Source organism: Zootoca vivipara, chromosome 10, assembly GCF_965207765.1.
Source record: "Zootoca vivipara chromosome 10, rZooViv2.hap1.1, whole genome shotgun sequence".
NCBI lineage: Eukaryota > Metazoa > Chordata > Lepidosauria > Squamata > Lacertidae > Zootoca > Zootoca vivipara.
Genome location: NC_142593.1, coordinates 48171349 through 48194013, shown reverse-complemented (window position 1 = coordinate 48194013; position 22665 = coordinate 48171349). Strand labels below are relative to the sequence as shown.

Sequence of the window (22665 nt, the reverse complement as noted above, 5' to 3'; positions counted from 1 at the left end):
ATTATTCAGAATTGCTACCCCCCCCCGCCTGCGCCTGCCATGGGGCTCTCATATTTCCGACGGGCGCTTTTTTCCAACAGGCAGAAGTTCTCCAGGTGCCGTTTTACCCATCCTTGAATCTGAGCGGTGGGGGGAAGCTCTACCTGTAAGGCTGGTGGTGTCAGCTTGCCGTGCAGCTGCTGAAGCCACAGACGGGGCGGGGGACAGTGGGCTGGGGGAACCTTCCCCCAGAGGGTAGCACTTAAGCAGTAATGGCTGGACGGGTGGGCGTCAGAGGAAGGAGGAGGCGCACTCGGCTGCGCTTTCACCGTCGAGCCAGCCAGCCAGTCAGGCGGACGGAGAGGCGCTGCTTCGCTCCCGAGTTTCCAGCAGCGCCCTCGAGGGGAGGCGTCAAGGGCTTGACCTTTCCTGCCACCTCGCCTAGCCTGCATATAAAGGCGGGTCCCGGCCGAGGAGGCAGAAGCAGCGCCGCACTCAGCCTCTGTCGCGACTCGCCGCTGCCCTTGATCAAGCAGAGCGCGGAGCCGCCCCGTCGAGGCCAAGCCCGGAACGCACGATGGCGCGCCCTGAGTTCCAGCTGCTGCCGAAGCCCCGCGGGCTCTTCTCCCTCCTGGGTCTCTTTGCCTTCGCGCTGCTGCTGGAGGGACGTGGAGGCCGCGCCGCGCCCTTGCAAGGCAGCGAGGGGGCGTCCCCGATGGCCAAGATCTACCCCCGGGGCAGCCACTGGGCAGTGGGTGAGTACGCACGAATTGCTGTGCGCCCACGGTCGCCAAATGTGTGTGTGTGTGTGGCGCGCGCGCTTTCTCTCTCCACCCCGACGCCGCGGTTGGCGCTTGACAGAGGAGCATCAGCCCCGAGAGAAAGTGAAAAGAGAGCGAGGTCTTTGCCGCGAGGAGCCTACAATTGTTGTTTTTGCAGGGGGAGCGAGTAGCATTGAGGGAGTGAGGGTTGAGCGGAGGGAAGGAGAGTGAGCTTTAGAGGGACGGAGGGAGGGATCTCGTACTTTCCCCCCAACTTTGAAAAGCTGGCTTCCTGCTTGGAGAGCATCCATCCGTCCGTTATCATTTTCCTTCTCAGCCAAGCCCATCCTGGCGACGCAATGCCTTCCGTTTCCAGTGAGCATCCCCTCTAACTTGCCCCGCTCCTGCGCCGCATCACGTTATCCCATCCATCCTGTTCGTGTCAATCTATTCCGCGTGCAGACAGATGCGTTGCTGCTGGTTTTTATTTTCATCTTTTGGAAAAGAAAATGCGACTTCACACAGCAGGTCATTATTATTTTTTGAGGGGGGGGGGCGGGACTTTGCTACCCTGTAGTCATATCCGCCATTAGGTTCCATGGAAAAGAATTCCATCCCTTGGGTCTTTTCAATCCTGACAAGTGGGCCAGCAAAACATTGCAGTGTGGAGTGCACCTGTTCAATGTCCCAGCCAATCAGCTTGCCATGTCTTTTGTGGGGATACTCCATTCCTCCCCCCACTCCTTCAATTCCTGTTCCTCTACTGAATTCTGCGCAAAATGAGCATCTTTGGTCCTCAGCCGGCTGCTATTAGACATCCCCTCACTTGGGTTACCCGCCCCCGCAAGCTTTTATTTTTGAGGGGGGGAGAAAGGTACTTGGGGTGGCCCCAGGCTTGCTAAAATGTGCTGATGAACTTTGGATGGTGTTGCCATTTGGGCTACATAGGGTTCTAAACTCAAGAGAACTGAGTTTTCTATTAAGATATTGGAGAGCTAAATGAAATCTCCATTGACAGAGAGAGTACAGCTCTGAATACCAGGTACTGAGGACAAACCAATCAGGGACACTGTTGCCCTCCATTCATGTATCTGGCCAGCCAGCTGGTGTTGGAAACTAGATAGATCCCTGGTCTAAGCTATCAGGGTTTTTCTTAGGCTGTCATTGCACTGGCATCTGCTAGAGAGCTACTTTAGTTTCAGGATATCCTAGTGTAAGGAGCAAAGGTTGTACTAATAGGATCCCTGACAGGTTGGTCTCTACATCTTCTTATAAAATTGATGTCTTGTCTCTCCTGGCATTACAAAGATAGTACACTGCCTATCAGAGCTGTCAGAGCCCTGCTCCACTTAACCCAGTGCTGCCTACACTGATTGGTAGCTGCTTTTCATGTTTTCAGAGATGGGTCCTAGCTGGAAATGCTGTGGATTGAACCTGGAATGTTCTGCTCTGCCATAGCCCTTCCCCAATAGAAATAGCTTGCGAAATACTGTATCATCCACACACCTGTACTGTGCACAAGTATCTGCTGCCTCTTTGCTTCTTCCCTTGAGATGGCCTGGAGACAGAGGACAGTTTATTCCAGAGAGTAGAAATGATATGATGGGAACACGGCTCATCCCAACAGAGCTTTACATATGTAGTTGCAAGTAACATTGATTTAACTAGAACAAGCTCCAAGAGAGGCTTTGCTTTTGAGCAGAGGAGTTGCTGGAGAAATGGAAGTGCTTCACCCTTTCCCCGCCACCAGCCATCGAAACCACCCTCCCCCACGCCGCTTTTCTCCTCCCATTCTCTAGATATATGTGCCTTTTTCAGGGATGTTGTGGTGGGGGAAAGCAGCTTGGGGGAGGTCATCATTGGGCCCATCCACACTTTGGCTCGTCCCGTGTTTGGTCGTATTGTGTACTGATTAGTTCCCCAAGTTCCAAGAACTTTTCTTGTTCTGCAGCTGTGCCTTCTGAAAATTTGACCTTACCCACCAGTGAACTGATGCTCACTAGAGCAAAATCTGCCTCTTGATTTTTTCTGTGCATCGGATAAGATACGATTCAGCAGGTAAGATTGGATTTTCACTCGGCATAGCCGAGGAACAATGAGGATAGCCCTCGCACCTGGGAAAAATTAATCGGTGCACAATACGATCAAAATACGCGTCAACCGAAAGTGTAGGGGAGCCCAAAGGTGGCCGGCAGGAAAAGGGTTAAAGTCAGGAAAAGGTCTTTCATGTCTATTTTAGCCCATAATTTTTGCATGCTTTTGTAGGGCTTCAAAACCTGCAAGCAAAGCCTGTTTGATCAGCAGGATAAAAGAAACGAGTGTGTGCATTACACTGTGGTCACTGATGTGTCTATCATAGCACCTTGAAAATCCATGCTCACCTGGTCTGCACACTCTTTTGTGCATGTATGGGTCCCTATCCAAAAGTCAGGAGCACTCACATGGCCGAAAAATACAGAGTGTGAATTACACCTTTGATGGGGGTTTCTATTTGGAAGGATATAACACACACACACACACACACACACACACACACACACACACACACACACCTGTTTCTCCTCCCCACCCCCATCAGCCCAGTGAAAAAGTCCCCAGTGAGTTTGCTTGCAAGGCATCTAGGTTCCTAGCGTTAATTTGTCAGCCTGTTGAGTTCCTTTTTATTGGAACATCTTTGATGCATAAGTGTGCTAGAATTTTGATGAGAGGGTGAAAGAGAAGAGACTACCACATTTCAGTCAAGGCAAAGGATGCCTGTTTAGCCCCAGCATGAAACCCTCAATCTCCAAGACAGGCGTCACCTAACAAGAAACCTGTGGACACATTTGAACTTTTGAACAAGTGACATGGGCACAACCTTCGGTGGTGTCTTCTCTGCCCCTTACCACACCCACCCACCCACTTTTCCTTTCCAAGGGATCTGGATAAAATAATTCACCTGAGCCTCGGAAAGCACATGGAGGTGAAAGAGGAAGTGGGATAGAGTGTCACGCTTCCAACTTCCTCCTTCGGTTCTACATACTTTTCACAGAGCAGAAGGCAACCTCTCTTGCCATCTCATGACCAAGGGGGCAGTGACATGGGAGTGAGGTTAAGAGGCTTTGTGGGCACCAGGGAAAAGATCCCAAGGGTGTCATTGTGCCCACGGGTGCCACCTCGGCAACTTCTGCCCTGGGATTTCAGTATAGCTGCGTGCTTCATTTAGCTCAGGGGTGGCCAACTCCCAAGAGACTGCAATCTACTCACAGAGTTAAAAACTGGCAGTGATCTACCCCCTTTTTGGGGTTCAGGTCAAAGTTGTTGAGCTTTGTTTTAGGAAGGAGGAAGGCCCATTTTTTGGGGGGGGGGGGGTTGGGTTTGGGTCAAAGTTGTTGAGTTTTTCAGGGAGGAGCTAAAATGTTGAGCTTTTTTTTAGGGGAGCCACAGTTGTTCAGTCTCTTTGGGGGGAGCCAGTGATATACCAGTGATCTACTGCAGACGTCCAGTGATCTACCAGTAGATCACAATCTACCTGTTGGACGTGCCTGATTTAGCTCTTTTGGGCACAGACATGGATTAGTTGTCGCTAGCATCCTTTAACCACCATGTCCTATTAACCATGGATATTCCCCATATCTCCTGTGCTTGGTTATGGGCAAAGTGGCAGTTCTAATCTACTTAGAGATCTTGATTACAAAAAAACCCCAGTAACTCTCCTGGATTAATTATGTGATGTGATCTTGTGCACATGCTAAGCTTTGGGTGGATTGCAACAAACACTTGCCAAGGAACAAATTAAGCTACAAATAATGTCTTCCTAGACTGAATTACCTGTGCCCAGAAGCACCCTAAATAATTTCACAAGGGCTGCCATCATCACTCTGCTAGCTTGGTACTCTTATGAGGGTACCAACTTTGATGTACTTCTGCCTGATTCAGGCATGCCTCGCCGGATGATAGGATCACAGCATAAAGCAGATAGCTCAGTCCATAGAGCATGAGACTCTTAATCTCAGGGTCGTGGGTTCGAGCCCCACATTGGGCAAAAAGATTTCTGCATTGCAGGGGGTTGGACTAGATGGGTCTTGGGGGTACCTTCCCAATCTACAATTCTATGACTTTCGGCACCACTTTCATGGCATTTCGGTTCCTCTTGCAGGGCACTTCATGGGCAAAAAGAGCAGTGGAGATTTCCCTACTATATATGAAGAACGAAATGAGCCACCTTTCTCTTTGCTACCCGATAATGCCAAGCAACTGGGAGACTATCTACACTGGGAGGAAACATTCAAGCAGTTCCTCCGGCTTCTTGAAGGGAATGAAAACCAAAGTGCTCAGGTTCTTAGGGAAGAATCTCCATTTCCTGTCAAGAGCACTTGGGAGGCAGAGGACAACAGCAGTCTCAAAGACGTAAGTGTAAACACTTGCCTTCATCTCTGTGTTGCCAAAAGTCACTTAAATAATGTAGACGGAGTCCAGAGAGGAAAGAAATCCTGATAACACTTTTCTGAGCAAACCTGAACAAAGTGTATAATTTGAGGAGGAACGAGCAGAGGGATTTTGTCTCTCTTAGTTTAGGCCTTGTAAGCAGCAGGGAAACATTCAGCCAAACACACAGAGGGAAAGTTCCCTGAGAACTGCACAGCCAATCAGAGTGTATGCTACCTCAGTAAATGTCAAGCTGCTCTGTCTGGTTGCTAAGCAACACTTCCACCATCCCCCTATTGGTTGGCTGACTTACTGATAACAGAGTTAACCCTTGAGTTGCAAACTGAATGATGCTTGCTGCTGCACTTCTGATGCTTTCATTGACAATTTGAACATGGGAAGCTCCTGTCACAGTTCATTTTGTTTCGGTTTGTTTCCTTCAAACAAACATGCCAAACATGGTTCAACAGAGGTGAAAATACATCTGAGAAGGTCACCAAGTTGAGCCTCAAAACAGGAACATGTAGGAGGTACCTTATGCTAAATCAGACCTCCCAGCCAACTATAATTGCACAACCTGAATTTGATGGTATGTATGTAATTGAATCCCACCCTGAAATAGTGACAATGGCAAAAGACTGGATCTTGGAACTCTTGCCTGCGGAGCATATTCCTAACCTCCCAATTTACACAAAGCATTTTTTAGCTTGTTGAAACATAAATAACTTACTATCATGAGGTACTGGGAAGCTTGCTACACCAAGGGGGAAACAGCTCTCCCTTTCTGATTATTTTGATTTAATTTTCTAGAAAAACTGATTGATTTGTGCTTGGGGCTATAGTAAATGAACTACTGCCCCAAGTAATGAGTTTACCCATATTCTGACATGGTTCGGCCAGCGCCTTCATTTAGGTGCCAGGTGAAAATGTTCCTCTTTAACCAGGCCTCTGGCTGATTGTCATCCAATGCCCTTTTAATATGTTGTGGGAGTGGGAGTGTTGTTATTATTATAGTGAAGCAGCTGTGTCAGGCAGTAGATGAGGGATGCGGGGCAGTAGTAGCAGCCCCTGGCTGTTCCTCCCGAGTCACTTAGCTATCCCCATCTGATTGATTATATGGATATGCTGCTTTCATTCAACCAAATCACAAAGCGGCTTACAAACAATAAATACAGTTGGACCTTGGTTTTCAAACGTAATCCGTTCCGGAAGACCGTTCGAGTTCCGAAACGTTTGAAAACCAAAAACTCAATACGGAAGCCTCAATAGTGAAAGTGAGAGCCAGTGTGGTGTAGTGGTTAAGAGCGGTAGACCCGTAATCTGGGGAACCGGGTTCGCGTCTCCGCTCCTCCACATGCAGCTGCTGGGTGACCTTGGGCTAGTCACAGTTCTCTGAAGTCTCTCGGCCTCACTCACCTCACAGAGTGTTTGTTGTGGGGAGGAAGGGAAAGGAGATTGTTAGCCGCTTTGAGACTCCTTCGGGTAGTGTTAAAGCGGGATATCAAATCCAAACTCCTCCTCTTCTTCTTCAATACAGAAAACTCAATACGGAAGCCACATGGCATGTTCGACTTCTGAAGCGTGTTCAAAAACTGAAGCATTTACAGTGGTACCTCGCAAGATGAATGCCCTGACGGATTTTTCGCAAGACGCATTCGTCTTGCGATCTGATGGTGACTCGCAAGACGAATTCGTTTTGCGAAAAATTCATCTTGCGAATTGCAGTTTCCCATAGGAATGCATTGAAATTTAATGAATGCGTTCCTATGGGCAAAAAAAGAAATTTCAATGCATTTCTATGGGAAACCGCGATTCGCAAGACGAATTTTTCGCAAAACGAATTGACTCACGGAACGAATTAAATTCGTCTTGCGAGGTACCACTGTACTTCTGGGATTACAGCATTCAAAAACTGAAATGTTCGTCAATGGAGACGTTCGAAAACCGAGGTACCACTGTAACAATAACATAATAGAACACCACAAATGCAACCATCAGTCAAAACAATTACAATTCATCAGTGAAACAATTACAGTCTATAAAACACTATTAATGAAATGACTTGGGAAAGATAAGCTAAACAGCACAACAAAGGCCATATTATAGGATTACTCAAAGCACTACAGTGGTCATAAGCTATAAAACAGGGGTCCCCAGACTACGGCCCGGGGGCCGGATGCGGCCCAATTGGCCTGCCAATCCGGCCCGCAACGACCCCTGCCGCCCGCCGCCGCTGCTCGCTCTTATGGCGCGCAGCGCGGCAGCGCTCTTCCGGGTCGGGAAAAAAAGCGCCGAAAATCCTTTGTGCGCATGCGTATGGGCCTCTCCCAACCCGGAAGAGGTCATTTCTGGTGCACTTCCAGGTCGGGGGAGGCCCATACGCATGCGCACAACGGATTTTCGGCGCTTTTTCCACCCTGGAAGCGCGCCGCCGTGCCAGTAAGCTCCCCCACCCGCAGGCCCGCACAGGCGCGCGCTCCCCCGTCCTCCGGCCCGTCGCGCGATCGGCGCGGTGGGAACCGGCCCAAACGCCGGTAAGTCTGGGGACCCCTGCTATAAAACAATGTTAACAACCTTGACAAAATAGCAACCAAAAGATAAGATAAGCACGGATGTATTCCTTGACTCTTCCCAGCCCCATGACTCATAATCTTCCACTCTGTTTAGTTCAGGCATCCCCAAACTCGGCCCTCCAGATGTTTTGGGACTACAACTCCTATGATCCCTAGCTAACAGGAGCAATGGTCAGGGATGATGGGAATTGTAGTCCCAAAACATCTGGAGGGCCGAGTTTGGGGATGCCTGGTTTAGTTCATTAAAAGACTCCATACACACTGCCCAAGCTTGAGCTCTGAGGAGGTCACTTCAGTGCTGCTAATGCAGTGGTTTGACTTCACCCCTAGGGGGCAGGCCATTGTCTCTTGAGACAGGTGGATGCCAACCACAATGATATCTGCTGCCACATGGTCGCTCTTGGTCCTCCTAATCTGTCCTGCTGCCTCGGGTCTGGTGGAGAATGCTCTCCTCCTGTCACACCAGCGCTGATGTTAGTGGAGGCTGGTCTATACAGGGCAAATGGGCCAATACGCTGCCAGTTCCAACTCCTGTCCAACTCCAGCCTTACTTACAAGCAGTGCCGGATTTACGTATAAGCTAAACAGCTATAGCTTAGGGTCCCACTCTCTTGCCCCCCCCCCAAAAGAAAATTGCAGGGGGAAAAACTGGATGTAGATTTCCAAAATACTGTATAAAAACAAATAAAGGAACTTTTGTTATTGCCAAATGCCAATGTGTTGGCATTATTAAGTTTGTTATGAATAAAAAAATCATTTTAAGTTAGAGCTTAATAATTATTTCTCTATTAATATACTACTTCTTAATTGTATTTCACTATTAATATACTTCTTCTTAATTGTATTTCAGTCCAACAATTACTTTGATAAAATACCTATTTTGTTATGTGCAAATGGCTTTAGATACCAATTAGGTCCAAAAATTACCATATAGCATATATTCAACACAAAAAACAGCGGCGGTTTGCTGTTGACAAAGGACAGCTGGACATATAAAGGGCCCAATTACCTTCAGTAGCTTAGGGCCTCATCAAACCTAAATCCGGCCCTGGATACAAGCAGTCAGTGGGTGGCTCTGGCGCTACCTGTTCTTGGTCTCCTGCCTTCCCCACCCCTACCAGTCCTAGTCTGCCCCACTGGTTGACTGAAATGTTCAGTTGTCCACCCAGTTGGCTCCTGTTTGTGGAACCTCTTCGCCTCCAGCAGTGAAACATCTTGGGCTGGAGCTGGTTGAGGGACATATGACCTCTGCACCCATCACTACAGTGGCTTTTGTCAAGATTGCCCTCTCACTGTTATTGTTCTCCCTCTCTCTCTGTGTCTCCATTAGATGATGGATTATCTGCTGCAAGCAATGGATAGAAAAGACGCCTCTCCGAGTTGAAGCAACTGTCTCTCCCAGCACTGAAGGCATGGAATAATATCTTTGCGAAAGAGACTATTGGTTTCACGAGCATTTTATCGTATATGATAACTGATTTAAAAATAATAATATTATCTTTTGTGTTAAGCAAGATTTCCCCCCCCCTCCCTCTGGCGTAAAAATAACCTGCTCACTTGTATTCCTAATAATGACGACACTCTTTGGTGGTGTTTATTTCCATCTGAGTAGCCTTTTCCCTCTTTCGAACGGCTTTGTTTGTACCACAGCTTTTGCCACCCTTGGCACGCTCCAGAACACCTGGAGGGCGCCAGGTTGGCAAAAGCTGTTGTGCATAATTGTTGATGAAGGGTCTTCCAATTCTCTGACGGTAATTTGCCATTTCCTCTCTCTCCAATCGCATTGTCTTTTGTGTTAACAATCATTCGATGTTTTTCAACATTCACAATAAACAAATATGTTTTAAAAAGGAAAGATTCCGAGGTTAGTGCTTTCATCTGTCTCAAACGCTGGTGGTGTTGCAGTCTTGCTGCAGCGAAGCAGGTCGGCAAGGGCTTGGATTTCTGGGGGCCATTTTTGTAAGCTGCCTGGAGCTCCATGATGGAGGAAAGGTGACATACAAAAATAAAGGAAACATATGTACAATAATAAATGCACAAATGCTATTTGTGTGTGTGTTTTTTGATGCATTTATCTTTAATGGTACAGAGAAGTTTGAAACGAAATTTTAAAGTGACAAATAGATTATAAAACAAATGACGATCGGATTTATAAAACGGCGGATAGATTTTCAAAACAAGAAAATTAAAAAGCATACCTCTCTCTGGAGGGTATTTTCAATTTCACATATATGTCCATGGGGTGGTGAGGAATGGTGAGGAATGAGACTTTGTTGGAGGATAGCTTGGCGAAGATGCTAGCCCAGTGGGCGGCAGCTGTGAAAAGGGTAGATTCCATGCTAGGGGTAATCAGGAAAGGCATTGAAAACCAACACTGTTGCACAATCTATGATGCAATTGCGTCTGGAATACTGTGCATTGTTCTGGGTCACTTGACCTCAAAGAGGAAATTGTGGAATGGGAAAAGGTTCATGTGAGGGAAAAGAACAACTGAAATGTCTGCCTGGATAGCTCAGTCGGCTAGAGCTATCCATAATGTCATGGTTGCAGTTTTGATCCCTGTGCAGGACAGCTGTATATTTCTGCATTGCAGGGGGTTGGACTAGAAAGAAAGTACTTCCTCACATAAGTGCAGGAGGCAGGGATGGGTTACAAACTGGGATGGCTTCAAAGGGGGGTTAGACAAAGTCCTGAAGCAGAAGTCTTATCACTGACTAGTATAGCATCTAGATCAAGGGAAGTAATAGTACAGTACCACTGTATTCTGCTCTGGTCAGACCTCACCTGGAATACTGTGTCCAGTTCTGGGCACCACAGCTCAAGAAGGATACTGAGGGAAGCTGGAACGTGTCCAGAGGAGGGCAACCAAAATGGTCAAAGGCCTTGGAAACGGTGCCTTATGAGGAACGGCTTAGGGAGCTGGGTATGTTTAGCCTGGAGAAGAGAAGGTTAAGGGGTGATATGATAGCCATGTTCAAATATATAAAAGGATGTCATATAGAAGAGGGTGAAAGGTTGTTTTCTGCTGCTCCAGAGAAGCGGACATGGCGCAATGGATTCAAGCTACAAGAAAGAAGATTCCACGTAAACATTAGGAAGAACTTCCTGACAGTAAGAGCTGTTCGCCAGTGGAATTTGCTGCCAAGGAGTGTGGTGGAGTCTCCTTCTTTGGAGGTCTATAACAGCCATCTGTCAGGAATGCTTTGCTGGTGTTTCCTGCTTGGCAGGGGGTTGGACTGGATGGCCCTTGTGGTCTCTTCCAACTCTATGATTCTATGACTACTAACCCCAATGACTATGTTCCACCTTCACTGTAAGAGGCAAGATGCTTCTGAATACCGGTTGATGGGAGTCACCAAATAGTGCTAACGTGCTCAGGTTCTGCTTGCAGACTTCTCATAGGTATCTGGCTGGCCACGGTGGGATGGAAGCCGCAGGGTTGACCCAGCAGGGCTTTTGTTCTTAGTCCTGGAGCCCACACAGAGGAGGCCCTCCCTTTTGCACATGCAGAACGTGCTTCTCCCTAAGAAGGAGCACAGAGAAGCACAGATCTTCCCGCGGCAACATTTTACGTTATTTTATTTAGCACCTGATTTATACAACACATTTCATAAAACACACAGCAACAGTGATGAAACGTAATAAAACAATCACCCAGTGAAAACTGCGTGCAATACCCTGGCTTGTGAATTTCCAGAACGGTTCAGTCTTGAAAACTGAAAGCTGAACTCAACGGGGCCATTGATTTGATCCGGCAAGGGAGCCCTTCTGTTCTCAAATCACTCCTCCTAGCAGCGAGCTCAGGGGGGCGAGTGCTGACAGCGATGCAGTCAGAATGGAGCCCCCGAGAGATGGAAAAGATGGATTAGCAAGCACACTTGAGGGAATCCTCAGGTTTACAGAAGTCAGAAAATATTTTTCTTAAGAAATGGGGGAAAGCCCAGTGAAAACTGGGCATACCTACTAGCCGCAGAATTTCTGGTATCAGCAGGTTAAAGAAACAGACACGGGGGCGAGGGGGGAGGGAATGGAGAAGGAAGTATCCTGGTATATATACTGCAACTTGTTTACACTGCTTGCTCTGCAAAGGTGTCCCCAACACTGGTACCACATAACTTCTTGTCTGCAGAGGTTGTTGTGCAACACACGCACCAGACACAAACATTTGTGGCACAAAGTGTTACAGGGTTTCGGCAGGTTGGAAACGTAGCAATATGCCCACCCCAAATGTTTGCAGGTGCAAATGATACCGTATTGCCAGTGGGATCGATCCCCAATAGCGAAGGAAGACAAATAATCGTGCACGTGCGATAGAAAATGATGTATGGAGAGGCCCTGAGTCAACAATTTGATATCGCAAAGGTGTGTGCTTTTTTCTCTTTGAGAGAAATTGCGCCTCGCCAACAACTCTTCAAACACACAGAAGTGGGGAGGACGATTTGTTGAGAGGCCTCTTGCTTTAGGAGTGCTAACAGTAAACACTGTAATCAGATCAGGACTAATCCGCCGAGATAAGCAAACTGTGAGTCACAATCCCACAGCCTAACGGGAACTTTTAGAAGCAAGGCCGTAAACACGGTTGAGTCTAGAGTGCTTCTCTTGAGAACATGCTCAGCGAAGGAGAGTGTCGTTTTGAAGTCGTTCAGGGTGGCCACTTACCCAACACACCCACCCACAAGACAACAAAGGACACAGATCTGCATCTGCTAATGCATATGCACAGTTGCAAATTTAGAAACAATGGTTTTAAATCAAAATATAAGACACCTCGCCATAGTGGAAAAAGACTATGACCGGCTAACCTGTGTACCTGCTATGTCCGCTGCCAACTGTCAATGGGCAAGTTCCAGGTCTTCTGTGCTTGCTCTCCTGTTTTAGGATTCTCTCTATAACAGGTAGCAATTCAAACAGAAGACGATGCTCTGTAAATCAGGGCACATGATCGCACTATACTTTTGGGGGTTGTTGGGGACACCTTTTTTCAGCTCAGGGCCCACTTCTAGGACAACTTACAACATTTTGCTTTTTAATAATGAGCAGGTCGGAGGAGTTAAAGAAGAAATTGTTTTTTTTTTAATTAAAGAACTACCGTATATGCAACAGGTCTTTTCTCCTAACCTTGCACTCCTGCTTGGGCCTAACCTACTAAGTGATATGTGGGAGGTGCCCTTAATGGTCACATTTTAATTTTTTTACTTATGCCAGCCAAGTGGAGACACTTGGGTTTTTTTAAGCAGGAGCAGTGAGAGGTGTGGCCTGGGGAGAATTCTAAGGGCCACACAGAGCGACACAAAGGGCCACATATCAGGAATTCAAGGAGCTTTAACAGGGCACTTCCAAAATTATGGGGCTGGGGCCTATCCTGTTAAGCCACTGTGTGCTAGGGCCAAAACAGTTGTAGACAGAAACAGGATTATGTTCCTATTTTCATTGGAGACATTTTGGAGCCTATGGAGCTATGTGACGTCTGAGCCAAAGAGATAAGTAACTATACAACTTTTGGAAGGCATCTGAAGGCAGTCCTGTATATAATTCTTATTATGTTTTTATATATATTGGAAGCCTCCCAGAGTGGCTGAGTCAACCCTCTCAGAGGGGGTGGGGTATAAATAATAATAATAATAATAATAATAATAATAATAATAATCCATCCCTGTTTTCATGAGAGAAATGTTGGAGGGTATGAGTCCGTAGCTTCCCATGTCTGAATTAATTTCTTTTTAAAAAAAATAAAAGTGCACAAAATGTTCAGAGAGAAATAGTTTGGTTTTTTCCTTAACGCTTATTGAGGGAGAGAGCTGAGATGATTTCAGACTAAACCTACCTACCTACCTAATCATATATTTATATCTATATCTATATATACTGTATCTATATCTGTATCTATATATCTATATCTATATCTAATCTATATCTATATCTATATCATCTTTTCACTACTTCACAGATTGCCCTCACTTCTACCTGCAAAGTAGACAGGACAAGGTAAGGAGAGGGCTAGTTTCACCCACCTCAGTTTCAGAAGGGAATGCATCTCTTCTGGTTTTTGTCTTTCCTTTAAATTCCTTCTCTCCCCCCCCCCCCCCCTTGATTAAAACTTTGGCAACTTGGATCAAACACCCTTCTGGTGAACTTCTCTTATATTCCACCAGGTGGCAATCTTGGCCAACGTATCCTCGCTGGAATATACATTTAGGAAAAGTCATTTTGGGCACAAATCCGAATCACTAGCGATGATTTTGATGGCACGGTACGAATCACAGCAGCATGGCAGTTATAATAGTCAGAATAATGATCTCATAATCACAAGCCTGAAACTTCTGCTACCTGAGATATTTTTCAGGCCAGGGGATGGAGCTGGGACCATCTGCTTTGCAGTCCGTCATGGGGAACAGGACACTGAACTAGGTTTTAGGGGTCTTCTTCTGTCCTTAATATGGATTTAGCTCTCTTATTTACATGGCGCTGAAGCACAAAGAGGTCCCACGGACTATGGCTTTATTTTAAAGCATGATGACCTGCTTCTCACTCACTCCATCATCAAAAGAGTAAGTTTGTAAAGTCCCTTTATCAAACAGACCGCTGTCTTGTTGACCTTGGGAAGTTCAGCTCAGATTAATGCCCTAAAGCTACTTTCCTCCTCTGAGTCTGTTCTCTTACTTATGGTTCTTAAGAGTTCATCATCTTTGTCTTTTTTTTCCACGCTCTGGATATATCTTTCCTGTGTGGGGAAAACAGGTGCGCAGGATTGCTGGCGTAAATTTCCCTCCCCAGCAAATGTTTGATTTTTTGCAAAAGTGTGCTTGAATGTTGATCCAGAGTTAAGCAGATCACGAAGACTTTTGACTGCCTATGTTCCCCTCAGGTCGCCTTGTCAAGGAGGCAGGTAGAGTCACAGTCAGTCACACAGCATGTTGCCAATTCCATTGGTTCCTGAGGCCTTCAGAAGGGTTGCTCGTGAGCAGGAACCACAACTGTTGTCCCCCCCCCCCCAAACTGGAAAGCTTTAAAATGGAGAGACAACGTGACCCAGCCTTTAAAAGCCGCAGAGGGCTTTCAAGTGTACCAGCAAAAGAATGTGCTATAGAACCCCAAGCAACAGACACAGAAGAAGGAATAAACAAATTTAGAGAGGGGGATAAAGGTAAAGGCACCCCTGACCATCAGGTCCAGTCGTGTCCGACTCTGGGGTTGCGGCGCTCATCTCGCTCTATAGGCCAAGGGAGCCGGCGTTTGTCCGCAGACAGCTTCCGGGTCATGTGGCCAGCATGACAAAGCTGCTTCTGGCAAACCAGAGCAGCGCACGGAAACGCCGTTTGCCTTCCCGCCAAAGCGGTCCCTATTTATCTACTTGCACTTTGACGTGCTTTAGAACTGCTAGGTGGGCAGGAGCTGGGACCAAACAATGAGAGCTCACCCCGTTGCAGGGATTCGAACCGCCGACCTTCTGATCAGCAAGCCCTAGACTCTGTGGTTTAACCCACAGCGCCACCTGGGTCCAGAAGGGACACAGAAGAAGGAATAAACAAATTTGGAGAAGGGGATACTATCCGGTTAAAGTTCAATGCTTTTAAGACCTATTGATTTCTGTGGAAAGAGAGATCAGTCTCCATATAACTTTTCCTGTAGGAATTAATGGGTACACAACCATGACTTTAAAGTGCATTGAAAGCACCTCCCTCCCCCCAAGGTATCTTGGTAACTGTAGTTCAATAAGAGTGCTGGGAGGGGTAGCTCCGTGAGGAGGAAACTAGAGTTCCCAGCATTATTTGGGTGGTTGAAATGTGCTTCGAATGTGCTTTAAAGGCGTGGTGTGTGTTCGCAGATTGAGATGTGTTTTCGCTTCATTTGGCCCATGCCCCTGGTCTCCTACATTTGTACAACGAGCAGCACATCCCATAATTGGGAAATAATAAATAATAAACTACCCCTGCAGCTCCCCTTTGAGAAACCTTGGACATTGCCCACCCCAAGGTTAAGAATTTTTAATTCCCCTTGATCTCAACAAAAGAGATGAACGTGCTCAAAATTTTAGCCGCATAGTTTTCGTTATTCTTTCCCCACCCAAATACAGTTTTGTTTGGACGTCTTACCGGAAATGTTCCTGTCTGCCTCCTCTACTGCCAAATGTACAGCTTGACCTACATGAAGCCGAGCAACAGCAGAAGCAGCCTGTCACGTTTGGGAGGGACAAATCTATCTATACGAAAAAATTTAGGCCTCTGGAAACCTTGCAGGACTTTTCCTAATTCAATAGCTCTGTATCTCCGTAGCCAGAAGTGAGTCAAATCAATCCTTGGGCGGCAATAGAGCGGGGGGGGGGGGGAGCACCCACCCCAAACAAGGACCTCGTCCATCTCACTTGCCACCCCATTTCTTAACTCCAGCCATTAGCGTATGCTGTTATTTTTTATTCTCACACACCTAGAAATATACATTGCCCCTTCTGTCCTCCCGTAACCCATTTTTTTCCTTTTCTGGTGCTGTCACAGAATCAATCCCTGTTCAAGCTCGACACTTGAATAACCCAGCACTCACACATCATACTAGTGAACATTCAATAATATTTAAAATGAGAAACATTTTGCTGATGGGTCACCCGGGTAGAGAAGGATAGAGGAATTAAACAGCCTTTTTGCCGGATGGCCAGTTTGAATTAGGATTTAGGGAGGATTGAAAGAAAGAAAGCCCACATTTTCAGCGAGTTTCATTTCTGATTATTTCCCATTGTTTCTTTACAGTCTTCTTTGGCTTTCAACCGTTATGTTCCGCTGTTAGCAGCGAATGTTTAAAATCTTGTCTTCGTTGCTTGAAGAGAGTTTTAAGTGAAAGAGGAAATAGGTGACTCAAAGAAGGAGGCCCAGGTTAAGAGCCTTAGCGAATTTAGAGCAAAGAAGTGGTTAAGGATCCAGATGATTTAATCCCGTTTTAAGAAAAGGTTTTACAGTGAGCAATTAGATGCTGGTTAAGGAATTAATCACTAATGGGTCATTAACTTTGACTGCCATTGTACAGTTAACAAGCTGAGGCAGGATTATTAGACTCGGCACCCAATTAAGGAGAAGATATTTACAAAAAAGAAAAATAAAGAAAATAAAGAAAATAAATCCCCAACAAATAGGATCTTAAAACGCAACAGGACAATGTGTAAGAATCCACACGGATGTACTGGATAAAAATGCCCGTAAAATCAAGAAAAGCCAAAGAACTGGACACTGACGTCTCTCCCCAGCCTTCACATATTGAAATGAATTTATTCTGAATGGAAAGAGACATTTATTTACACATCTGTCAGCTCAGTGCAAGTGGTGTGTGTGTGTGTGTGTGTGTGTGTGTGTGTGCAGGGAGGAAAGCACTTGTTGGGTTTTTATTATTATTATTATTCTGTATGTAAATGACTGTTCTCTTGGTGAGGTCCAATGTCTCTCTAGTAAAACTCTGCTTGCGCAATGGCACCTCTCCTGGCCTATCTTCTCACTCATGGTAGCCCTTGATGTGCATCCTAAAATCAGCTCTGAAGAGAGGCCCAACAGAGCCAACCCTCTTGATCAGATTGGGGCATAGCTGCCAAGTTTCCCGTATTCCCCATTTTTCCAGCTGTTTCCCACTGGCAGCCCAGATTTTAAAAACCCCCGTAAATCCCCCGGATTCTTACCGGCCCGGGGAGGCTCCTTCTGCGCATGTCTGGAGTCTCCAGACATGCGCAGAAGCAATTTCTGGTGCTGTGGCCATTTTGGATATGGGCAGAGCATGCGTAGAAGCGACTTCCGGTGCTGCTCTGCCCACTTCCAAAATGGCCGCAGCACGACTTCCGGCGCTGCAGCCATTTTGGAAATGGGCAGAGCATGCATAGAAGCAACTTCCGGTGCTGCTCTGCCCACTTCCAAAATGGCCGCAGGGCGACTTCTGGTGCCGATCCCAGATTTTTAAATCTGGGAGTTGGCACCTATGGATTGGGGTGCATGCAGAAAGCTGTGGGTGGAGTCCTGTTCTGCTCACAGACAACTGTTCCACTTGAGTGGAATATCACTGGATATCCCCCTCTTACATCAATGCACAAGTCCTACCTTCAGAGAACCTTTTGCACTCAATGCAACCCTACACCTGTCTAGTCAGAAGTAAGTCCTGCTGACTTCCACAGGACTTCCTCCCAGGTAAAGGTGTCCAGGATTTCAGCCTCAGCCGGCAAGTGGTTCTTGCCTCTTGCAGAGGGTTCTGGATTGCACTCAATGTAGTCATGGTTCTAGACAAACATATCATCACATCTCAGATTGGGATTGGATTTTGCAATGGAAGATCAACAGCGAGGAGCAAGCTGTCCTTCAAGGAAGCTTGCTTGTCCTGTGGCTGTGGTAAATTTTGAAGTGCGGCAGTTCATCATGAAGGCGCCAGTTGCCAACAGCCCAAAATGCCAGTCCAAAAACGCGGGCAGCTTCTGTTACTGTTCCCATTTGTGACTGTTATCAATACATTGTGTTATTGGAGTATAGTTTTTTATTCTGTATGCTGTTGTTTCTGTAAGCTGGTTTCATAAAATGACTAGGAGAAATCCGATACGCCTCGAAATTATAATGTGGATCTACTTAATTTGCACCTTCAGAAACAGTTGGGCAAACTGAAACGCAACTATTGCTCGAAATTTGCACTTCTCTGGGTTTTGTGACTTAGTTTCCCAGCCAAATAATGTGTAAATAAATATGTAAAATAGGGGGAACTGCGAATAAAAAATTGTATAGCATTGTTGTTGGGTTGGCTGCAAAAATTTCAGTCTGTGGCGGCCGTCAGGGTGTGAGATTGAGGCTTATATCTGATACCAGCACTGAAAGGCATTGAGGCTGTGCAGTAACAAGCATGTTATGATTCTGTAGTTGGGCGAGTGGGCGAAGCTAGTTTTATATGCACACAATCCAAGGCCCAAGGACCTGCTCTCATATAAAACTGGTTTCCTCTCCCATGAAAGATGGGAGAGAAGTATTACGGTAGGTGGTCCAGTAGCAGGGATGCACAGAATGGAAGGGCCAAGGGGTGTCGAATTTTGGCCTCCACTGAAATTTGAACGACCAAAGTTCACCCCTGGAGTGCACGATCCCATTCAGAGGTGGTGAGAACATCTTGCATGCCTAAGATGTCCTGCAATATTGTATGTGGGTTGCTAAAGATCGCCGTGCTGTGCTCCTTACCAGAGCTATGATGAGCGCCGATGACTGCTGGACAGATCACAGACTAATATGCTCCATGATGGCTATCAAGATTATACCTCAACGCAGGCTTCAAGGAAGGAAACCAAGGTGCAAAATGAACACTCAAGCCCTTCAAGATCCCATTAAGAGGGATTGCTTCCAAATGACTCTTAAGGACCACCTGCTTTCAGAATTCCCTGATAGCATCGAGGAACACTGGACCAAGCTAAAAACAAACATTATTGCAGCCTGTGAACAAACTATTGGATACCAAACCAAGAAACACCAGGACTGGTTTGATGAGAATGACAGTGAGATTGAATGCATGATTGACAAGAAAAGGAAGGTCTTTCAGATCTGGCAAAGAGATAGAAACTGTGCCACTAAGAAAAAATCCTATGCCAACGCTAAGGCTGAGGTTCAAAGAAGAACCAGAGAACTGAAAAACACCTGGTGGATAAAAAAGAAGAAGCTCAAGACACTTCTGGCCGATCGCGAGGCAATGGCAGGCACTGTTTTCCTCAGCTGAAGAGGACATGGTGCCTTTGAAGCAATGATTCTTCAACCTCAACTTCATTGGGCTGGTCATGTTGTGCGGATGCCTGATGGTCGTCTTCCAAAGCAACTACTCTATTCCGAACTTAAAAATGGAAAGCGTAATGCTGGTGGTCAACCAAAGAGGTTTAAAGACTGTCTCAAGGCAAATCTTTAAAAATGTAGTATGAACACTGACGACTGGGAAACACTGGCCTGCGAGCGCTCCAGATGGAGAACAGCCTTTACCAAAGGTGTCATGGGCTTTGAAGACACTTGAACTCAGGACGCAAGCGAGAAATGTGCTAAGAGGAAGGCATGCTTGGCAAATCCACACTGTGATCAACTCCCACCCGGGAACCAATGTCCCCACTGTGGAAGGACGTGTGGATCCAGACTTGACCTCCACAGTCACTTACGGACTCACTTTTAAAACCGTGTTTATGGAAGACAATCTTACTCGGCTACGAGTGATCACCAAAGAAGAAGAAGGATTCCAGTGACAAGCTCAACTCCTGTTAACCAAGCAGCACTGGGAATCCCAGATATACATACATATATGTATGAGACCAACATTTGAGGGGAAGCTGGGCTGGTGGATTGTAGCATAAATCTCATCTCTCCCGTATCTCCCAACGTTGGTTTATTTATATATTAGGCCAAGGGAGGGACAATGTTTATGCTGAAACCCATCGTCCCTTAAAGACCAGATCCTGTGTTCAGGAGTGGCTCCCCTGAGTGCTTCTTGGTTATGCTGCAAGCCATTCAAACCCGCACTTTCGTTGTTTGCCGGCTGCTCTGGGATTCTCGACTTGGTTACAAGAGAAAGGAGAAGGCCGAAGGGCTCGGAAGGAGGAGGAAGGAGGAGGAGGAGGAGGAGGAGGAGGAGGAGGAGGAGGAGGAGGAGGAGGAGGAGGAGGAGAGAGAGACTGTTTTCAAAATACAGTGATTTCCATTCTTCCCTGAGAAAGAAGGCTCTCAAGTCGGCAAATGGGAGCGCCATTGTTGGGACCCCTGCCCTCCCCATCAGCGAGGGATGTTGAGAAATAGCTGAGGTTAAAAAGCTCCCTGAAACGAAGCTGAACAAAAGATGACGAGCTTGTTTCTGACAGGCCCCTTAAAGATACGCACAGATTGTGAAAATATAATTAGAGGCCTGGCTTTGTCTGCCCACAATGAGTGGGAAATGTTGAAAGAAGCGGCCTCCTCACTCTTTATTGAACCATCCCCCCGCAGGAGACAATGAGGGGGCTTGTGAGCCTGCTCCTTCTCCTAATGAGAAACGTTAATTGCCACAATTTCCAGAGTGTGTAAAGCACCCTGTGCCCAGGGAAGCCGGTTGGGGGGTGGGGTGGGGAGTCGAGAGGAGGGAGGGCCCCGGGAGGGAGTGTTTTATTTAAAAGCTTCTCAGCCCCATTAAATGTGGTAACAGAGATAATGGAAAATAAAATCGCTGTGTTTTCAAATTCTGCAGCTCCGACAATAGGAAAGAGTTAGCTGTGTGGCTGTCGGCTGATTCTCATCCTCGGAGCAAGTCGCCCTGGGAGGTGCCTCCCATTTCTTTACTGTGGCTCTGCGCTTGCTTGCAAGATGGACCACGGCTAAGAGGACTTCCTAAATAAATAAAAAAGTGGGAATGTGGTTTGTTTTAATTATCGTGGAAATTTTTAAAAGAATCCTCACAGACCAAATGTAAGCATCCAACACAGATTTCCACCCCCTCCCTGTACAGCGTAAGAAGAGAACTCTCTTGGTTCAGACCAACTAGATGCTCCTGGGAAGCCCAAACATGGGGCATGAGCATAGCAGCCCTCTCCCAATGTAGGATGCAGGCATCTTGGCTACTAGTCATGGGGAATTTTATTCAGTTCACATTTAAAGGTGACCTACCCAACTCACACTTTTTAGAACTGGTCATGAACTAAAACTCAGTGAAATTCACACTTCTACGAATTTTGCAAGGTAGATAATAAGTGCCCAGAATGCACATATTTGGTTAAAGCATGCTTAAAAGTGGACATATTCATGAAAGTAACACACAAAGTCTCATTACATCAGGGGAAAATGTGTATATTGCAAAAAATGTGTATATTAAGCAGGACCGCATAAGTTGTTGCTTCGGTTTTTTGCATGCCGCTTGGTGGCATCCTTAATACATTAAGCGATATAGAAATTACATAATCAATTATACGAAAATACAATTTTTACATATAAAAATTAGGAAAAAAACACACACACACAGAGAGAGAGAGACAGACACACCACAAACTTATGTAGAAATTTGGAGGACTGGATGTAAGATTGAAAAAAAGGAGAAATTGAGAGAAACATAGATTTGCCCATATCTATCCTCCATGCAGGTGGCACTGTGGGTTAAACCACAGAGCCTAGAGCTTGCTGATCAGAAGGTCGGCGGTTCGAATCCCCGCGTCGGGGTGAGCTCCCGTTGCTCGGTCCCAGCTCCTGCCAACCTAGCAGTTCCAAAGCACGTCAAAGTGCAAGTAGATAAATAGCGGGAAGGTAAAGGCGTTTCCGTGTGCTGCTCTGGTTCGCCAGAAGCAGCTTTGTCATGCTGGCCACATGACCTGGAAGCTGTACGCCGGCTCCCTCGGCCAATAATGCGAGATGAGCGCCACAACCCCAGAGTCGGTCACGACTGGACCTAATGGTCAGGGGTCCCTTTACCTTTTATCCTCCATGGATTTGTCAAATGCCCTTTAAATGCGGCCAATTATGAGGGGCATGCTTACCACTGCACAGACTGAGGCAACCGCCCTGGCCATTCATCATGAGACCACTCGCAATCCCCCCTTCTCGGGGGGGGGGCAAATCTGTGTGTGCCGCAACTACTGCTGAAAGTGGTGGTGTGGCCACCGTTTCGAATCCTCCGCAAAGCCCTGGAACCAGCATCGTTCTGGGGCATTGTAAGTGGGGAATGGCAACCCCTGGGGTTGGGAAGTAGAGAGACAGGTTAGTATGTTGGGAGAATTCTGCAGAGTGACCTTTATTTTCTGAGGAGGGAGGGGGGGGTGAGAAAAATAAAAAAATCTCAGAAACCTGGCTGAGCTCCACTTAGCTCACAGGTTGTGGGCAACCTGGAATCCTGCCAACTCTTCTGGGTCCCTCTTTGTTCTTGGTTTATGTCCCTGGGAATAGCAGGAAGGAATGGAGACAACCATTTGGCCGCAGCGCAGTTGGAGTAAGCACCAAGACACTCTCTTCCACTCTTCC

General features: G+C 46.6%; 1 protein-coding gene across 1 annotated transcript; it reads left to right on the top strand.

Annotated features, from left to right (window-relative positions):
• Window positions 1-272: 272 nt before the first annotated feature.
• GRP (gastrin releasing peptide) lies at window positions 273-9575 on the top strand. Its single transcript, XM_035100952.3, has 3 exons — window positions 273-734; window positions 4879-5129; window positions 9051-9575. The coding sequence occupies exons 1-3, from the start codon at window positions 557-559 to the stop codon at window positions 9102-9104; spliced, it is 483 nt and encodes a 160-aa protein (XP_034956843.2). The 5' UTR covers window positions 273-556; the 3' UTR covers window positions 9105-9575.
• Window positions 9576-22665: the final 13090 nt, after the last annotated feature.

Bases quoted from the DNA above. Each gene is read 5' to 3' on its own strand.
- GRP (XM_035100952.3), top strand. From the start codon at position 557: ATGGCGCGCCCTGAGTTCCAGCTGCTGCCGAAGCCCCGCGGGCTCTTC. The intron at 735-4,878 runs GTGAGTACGCAC...TTCCTCTTGCAG, and splicing joins GGGCAGCCACTGGGCAGTGG to GGCACTTCATGGGCAAAAAG. The intron at 5,130-9,050 runs GTAAGTGTAAAC...TGTCTCCATTAG, and splicing joins ACAACAGCAGTCTCAAAGAC to ATGATGGATTATCTGCTGCA.